The sequence below is a fragment of the Lipotes vexillifer genome, unplaced genomic scaffold (genome assembly GCF_000442215.2).
Source record: "Lipotes vexillifer unplaced genomic scaffold, Lipotes_vexillifer_v1.1 scaffold23, whole genome shotgun sequence".
Classification (NCBI taxonomy): Eukaryota; Metazoa; Chordata; class Mammalia; order Artiodactyla; family Lipotidae; genus Lipotes; species Lipotes vexillifer.
The window spans coordinates 4263142-4269819 of record NW_006796283.1 but is presented as its reverse complement, the minus strand read 5'-3'; the positions used below and the strand labels follow the sequence as shown (position 1 = coordinate 4269819).

Below are 6678 nucleotides of genomic sequence, written 5' to 3'. Positions count from 1 at the left end.
GGAAGAGCATCATTTCGGACGTTTGCTAGAAAACGGAACGCACGGAGACGGGCTCTAACCCTCAAGGATCGAAGGGAACAAATTTGGTAATTTCCCCTGACCTCTGAATTGGTCAAATAAAATATCAAGAAAAAAAATGAAATGTTTTCAACACCACCTCAAGAAACATTCAGAAAAGAACACAGAGAGCAAATCCACCAGCTACACATACCAAGCTTTCTCCTGCAGCGTTTTTCTTATTTTTCTGTTTCCTTTTCTTCTTGCGGAGTTTGCCACTTGTATTAGACTGACAAAAGAAGCTCATTTTGGTCAATGGAAAGACACAATGACATCTTAAATCAGAGAACTAAAGCAGCCAGCTGCAGGGGGACAGCCAGCTGCAGGAAGACAGAGCAGCAGGCCCACCGCCCGGCCGTCCACCTTCTGAATGTCCTATGAATGCACCCACTTCTCTCCAGCAACTGACACCTCCCACTGGTCTCCCTGACTCTGGCTGGCCCCCACCTTTCTGAGGTCTCCCTGACCCACTCACGGGGTCTGGACTCTCCGCCCACCAGCCCTCCGCTCTCACCCGTCACCGTGTCAACCACTCCCGGCCACACTCAGCCGGCCTGGAACCCAGGGCTCCGCACCGCAGGCCGCCACACCTGCAGTCCCCCCACCTCGAGACCTCTCGTTCCTTTCCCCAGCCACCACCTTCCATCAGTGTGAAGGTCCTCGAGGAAGCCCCCCAGCACCCCAAGACCAGTCGAGGGCCCAGCTGCACCAGAGGTCCCTGGAGGGCACAGACTGGCTCACAGTGAGCACTGGCTGGGTGAGTGACGAAGAGCCTCCTACAGGGACCCCCTTCCTCACCGTGCTGCTCAGGTGCCACACCCAACCCTGACCTGGCCTACGTGTCTTTTCAAGGGCACCCACCAAGGGCCCTGGTCCACCCGGCCCGAGCTGCACACACACAGTTGCAAAGAACACACCCCACCTGGGCAGAAGGGCACTCTCCCAAAACAGAGGGGGCAGGCCTCGTGCCAGGGAGACATGTCTAGGGGACCCAGACTATGGCCCCTCGCCAGCCGCCACCAGTCTTGAGGACTCCAAGCCAATCTGATAAGGGCTCCCAAGGAAGTCTGCGGGCAGCCGGGCAATTCACAAAATGGCCCTCAGAGAATGCCAGCGGGGTGTGTAGGGGGAGCTGCACCTGCTCTGGGGGAACCGCCGCGTCCGTCACGTCGCCATCCTTCTTGGACTCTGAGTGTCCACTCTGGGCCCTCCTTTTGTTCCCCGATGCTGCGGCGTCGATGAGCAGACAGTCGGTCCTGTCCCCGTTCACCCCGGGCGCCTCCTCGAGGTCCTCGATGTTTATCTGGAAACACAGACGGGGGAGCAAGGGCGTTATGGGTGCGTCCTAGTCACAAATGAAATGGTGACTCTCAGATGCGTGCGTGTCGTGGGGAAAGGTGGGCAGGCACCTTCCAGGTCGCTGAGGTTGTAGACGGAGGACCACAGACGTCCAGTAGCCCAGTGGCCACGGCGCTCCCCTCTCAGCAGCGCGGGGCCAGGGCCACTTTGGTCATGGTCCCAGAGAACGCTGGGGCGCTGTGTGGCTACGGGATCTGTCCTCAGAGTGGCATGAGGAGGAATCCCACACGGGACAACTTCTCCCCCTACCGAGCACCACCCCAGAATAAACACACACGCTCAGCTAATGCCTCACTCTTCCCTCCTCCCACCTGGACTCCGGCCAGCTGTTCTACACCAGCAGACAGGGCCAGTGCCTGAGGGAAGACAAGGCCCAGGAGATACTCAGTAACAACAATGGTAACGCATCCATCAGGGGAGCCTTAGACAGTGGTGAACAGGGACAAACCACGCTCGTGTGCACACACAGACCTCAGGAACATGATGCAGAAAGGAAGGTCCCAGGAGACTCACACCCTTGCTCTGGAGGAGACGGGGCAGGGACAAGTCACAGGACAAGTTCTGGCCCTTCTGCTAGTAAATGAATCAGCAAACAAAAGAGGCGACACGCAGTACCAACACCACGCTTCACGAGCCAGATCAGAGGGATGCAACCTGGTTCACAGAGGTCGAAAAATAAATTTTAAAAACTACATAAAAGAATCAGAACTTCCAAAAAATATAAAACTAAAAAAAATTAAAATAAAATCCACTCTAAACCCCAGAACCCTGAGATGATTTCAAAACAAAGCTGGGGGGCTTCCCTGGTGGCGCACTGGTTGAGAGTCCGCCTGCCGATGCAGGGGACGCGGGTTCGTGCCCCGGTCCGGGAGGATCCCACGTGCCGCGGAGCGGCTGGGCCCGTGAGCCGTGGCCGCTGAGCCTGCGCGTCCGGAGCCTGTGCTCGGCAACGGGAGAGGCCACAACAGTGAGAGGCCCGCGTACCGCAAAAAAACCCAAACAAACAAAAAAACAAAAGTGGGCCGAAGTCCTCAGCGACTGGTCACTGCCTGTCCCTGCGGGGCCCGGGGCTCCGACGTTAGTCTCAGGGGAAGGGACGCACGCGCGTCTGTACCCCCTGGTTTCGCATCTTCACCAGCGGAGGTTCCCACGTGGCAAGGATGAAGCTCCGGGCTGTGTGGCGCCCGCCTGTCTAGCAAATTCACAGATCGTTTTCTGTAACGACAGCACCACGCAGACCGCGGTGGGGACAGCACCGGGACGCCAGGCCCCGCCGTGGACCTTGGTGTGCAGGGAGGAGCTGCAGTGAGGGCCCCACGGGCGGTTCTTCTCCACAGCAGGGGGCCCGGAGGAACAGCCCCAAGCTTTGTCCGGCATTCAGCACTGGTGACGCCTCCCAGGGAAGCCCGGGACTGCTTTACTTTTAGTAAGTCATGCTCACATCCTTAAAAAGAAAATTCTCATTTTTGAGCCCCCTGTGGAAGCCTGAGGTGTTTCCAGAAATCCCCGTTTATAAGAGGCTCCACGCCAAGGTCAGCGTCAACGGAAGCAGAACTCTGACTCCTGCACGCAGGGCCCTGCGGAGCTCTGGGAAGGAGCACGATTTGCTGCCACCCACGCTGCCCAGCGTCCTGCCATCAATCTGACTTGCAATCCAGGAGCTGCCATGGTCATCAGTTTCGAGGTCCCAAACGGGTCCCTATTTCCAGAGGGTCTTGTCTGCTGCCTGTGTGCTCTCTGGAATCCCCAGGACAAGGCACCATGAACACTTCAGTAAGGACGGGGGAGGGGATGGATCTCCGTTGCGGGGTAGGAAGCTTTTTCTTTAAAAAGCAAAACAAAACCGTGGTACAATTTACATCTCTTGAAATGAACGTACAGGGCAAGTTTTGGCAGAGCTGTGTAACCTATACTCTTATCAAGAGACAAAATTCTCCCGTTATGCCAGAAATACAGGCCTCATTCCAGCCCCAGCTAAGCCTCCTGCTGATGCTGGCGAACCCTAGGGTTTTCACCACTGTGACTTTGCCTGTCCCAGGACACCATGCCCACATGGTCAGTGTCTTCTGAGGTTTGTCCCGTTCTTGTATTAGTCGTTAGCTCCTGGTTCCCGGTGACTAGTATTCCTTTGCATGGATTATACCACATTAGTTTATCCACTGGGAGTCTTTTGTTTCCGTTTTGAGGTTACTGTGGATTAAGCTGCTGTGAAGATTTGTGAAGTCTTCTGGGTAAGTGTTCACAAGTGGTTGCTGGGGTGTGAGGCGTCAGGTTTATGCTGAATTGCCAGGCCTGTTTCCAACGGTCGGACAATTTCATCCCCCGCCAAGGCTGCTGGCCCCAGCAGCCTTGAGCTGCTCTCATTTTGGCCATACTGGTGGGTGCACAGGGGTATTGCATTACGATTTTTTTACAATTTTTTAAAATAAATCTATTTAGGGGGCTTCCCTGGTGGCGCAGTGGTTGAGAGTCCGCCTGCCGATGCAGGGGACACGGGTTCGTGCCCCAGTCTGGGAAGATCCCACATGCCGCGGAGCGGCTGGGCCCGTGAGCCGTGGCCGCTGAGCCTGCGCGTCCGGAGCCTGTGCTCCTCAATGGGAGAGGCCACAACATGAGAGGCCCGCGTACCGCAAAAAATAAAAAAAAAAACTATTTATTTATCATTTTGGCCCAGTACACCTTAGTATCGAGCCCAGACTCCGAGCAGGTTTCCGGAACTCCTTCTCTCCAGCACCCTCCCCCTTAACTCCAGCCTCTTGTACAGACCCCACATCTGACCTGCCCCCTGGCTCAGCATGAGCTCCACGATCTGCTGGGCCAGCCTCCCTGTGCTTGTCTCTGGAGAACGTCTCCAGTCAGAAAGCCGGCACAGGGGGCTAGGGGACCTCGGACCTGCAATGCTTGTGGTCTAATGTCTGAAAACAGTTCACTCATGCATTTTGCTAGTTTTATAGTTATTCAGGGCAAGAAGGCGGCTCTAGTACCAGTTATTCTGCCACGGCTAGAAGCTGAAATCTTACTTTTGTTTCCATTCATCCACTGCTTGGTTTACTGAGAGATTGTTTCTGGCTCTGTAAAAATAAGCCTTTCGGGGACTTCCCTGGCGGTCCAGTGGTTAGGACGTGGCACTTTCACTGCTGGGCCCGGGTTTGATCCCTGGTCGGGGAACTAAGATCCCACAAGTCGCACGGTGCGGCCGAAAAAGACAAAACAAAACATAAAACGTCTTTCGTTTTAGGGGTCCTAGGAGTGCTACTGGAAAAAAGAAAGTTATTTTTCCTATTAAAAGAGGGAAAACATTAAAACTTTACATTACTGAGGAAGTTCTTCTCTGGCATGCAGTCGGGGATGACAAAGCCTCATCTTTCTACCATCTTTCAGTAGGTAGAAACTGGCATGGATGAGGCCACCTCTGCTAAAGGTTTTCTCACAGACTTGAGGACAAAAGAAGTGAAGTGACATGAAGCTAACCTGAAGAATCTTAGGAAATTACTGTAGCCCAAGACCAGCTGCGCCCTTGAGCAGTGACAACATCTACAGCGGCTCCAATACCGCCTGTTAACAAGTGCGTCTGTTAATGTGAATCCAGGGTCTGGCTCCTGCTGCCAGCAGAACTGGGCATGAAACGAAGATGACCCATGTCCGCGAGTCGACGGTCACCAAACAACGTCCAGTTCTTGTTCCAGTCAAAGAAGAGCAACCTCATCAATGACGCTTTACTTTGGAACAAGTTTGCTTTTATTTAATTACACATTTTAGATTTCTTCCAACCTAGATTGATTTCAGAGACTGGCCACTATATTGTACATGAAAACAGAGAGACATAAACACGTAATTCTTCAGAAAAGAATAATCTTCCTCGCTAAAACTTTTCAATGATATAGAATAAATCCTGATAGATTTTAAAAGCTTATGTGGTTTTCTATCAGATTGTCAAAGTGGACCCTGACCCCCAAACACTAATAAATTCTATTTTTCAACACCATTTTTAACAGTTGCACAGTACGTTATGCTGCAAAACTCAAACTATACCCTTAAAACAGGTGCATTTATTACATATAAATTATATTTCAATAAAACCGATTTTCAAAAACCACTCTGAATGAGGTAGGAAAGTGATTTCTAATCTAAGGCCAAGGAAACTCACCCAAGAGCCAGCAAAGAGGACAGTCCCAGCCATTAAGTCACAGAAGGATGTCTTCCCACTCCCCAGGGGGAGAGGGGGGTACCAGCCCCTAGAAACGTCTCTAAGCCACTTAGGGTCACACGTTTATATTGAAGTTCTTGGCTGTCAACATGATTTAATATCAACACTTGCTGAGTACTGTGCGCCTGGCATGGGCTAAGGGCTGTACACGTTAGTCCACTGACTCTTCATGACAACCCCATGAGGTAAGTAACATCATCCCCAGGAAACAGGGGAGCCGACGTGTATGTTAGGAACCCTGTCCAAGTTCTCACAGGTAAGAAGAGGCGGAGCCGGGATGCAAAGCCCGTGTGCAGAAGCTCGCTCACACTCTGTCCTCAGAGGAAACACTGACTCATGCCGCACACCTATGAGAACAGACACTGTTCCGGGGGTGGGGATACGCGAGGGAACAACAAAGTCTCTGTTCTCACACGGCTGATACTCTCCGGCAGTGGGGGCCAAGCAGCACGAGATAAAAGGAACACGTGGGTAACTTGTAGGGTTTGTTCTGTGATAACTTCCAGGGACAAAGGAGAAAGATCAGAGGAACGGGGGTAGGGGCTGGAACTGTAAATCGGTGGGAAGGGTGAGCAAGACTCAGAAGCTGCCATCTGAGCGAAGCCTGAGAGGGGGAAGCGACGCAGGAACGTGGGGCGTTCCGGGTGGAGGGCACAGCGGGGAGACCTGCGCTCCAGGCCTGTGGCTGGAGCAGAGGAGAAGCGACGCAGGAATGTGGGGTGTTCCGGGTGGAGGGCACAGCGGGGAGAGCAGGGGGACGCGATCAGGGAGAGAGGAGGCGGGCGATCGGGCCCTGGGGGGCTGTGAGAAAGGAAGGCTGAAGAGCAGATGTGGGCCTAACAGGATCCCTGTGGCTGCCGCACCCAGACAGGCTGCAGAGGCCAAGAGGACGAGCGGGACCGGGTCAGAAGGATCCAGGCAGAGGCGACGGCCACACCGCAGGCGCTACACCTGCAGCCGCCCAGGACTTCCCCAGGGTTTGTATGTGGTGTGTGAGCGAAAAAGGTCAGGGGTGTATTCCAGGCTGCTGGCCTTGGCGACAGGAAGAGGGGAGC

At 53.8% G+C, this 6678-nt stretch overlaps 1 protein-coding gene across 1 annotated transcript in view; it reads right to left on the bottom strand.

The window, feature by feature from the left end:
• Positions 1–6678, bottom strand: part of TCF25 (TCF25 ribosome quality control complex subunit) — a 22229-nt gene that overhangs the window by 12841 nt on the left and 2710 nt on the right. The window contains exons 2-3 of the mRNA XM_007468455.1: positions 1196–1360; positions 212–286 (exon numbers count right to left, since the gene is read on the bottom strand). Of these exons, the coding sequence (XP_007468517.1) occupies positions 212–286; positions 1196–1360 (240 nt within the window). The remainder of the gene's footprint in view (positions 1–211; positions 287–1195; positions 1361–6678) is intronic.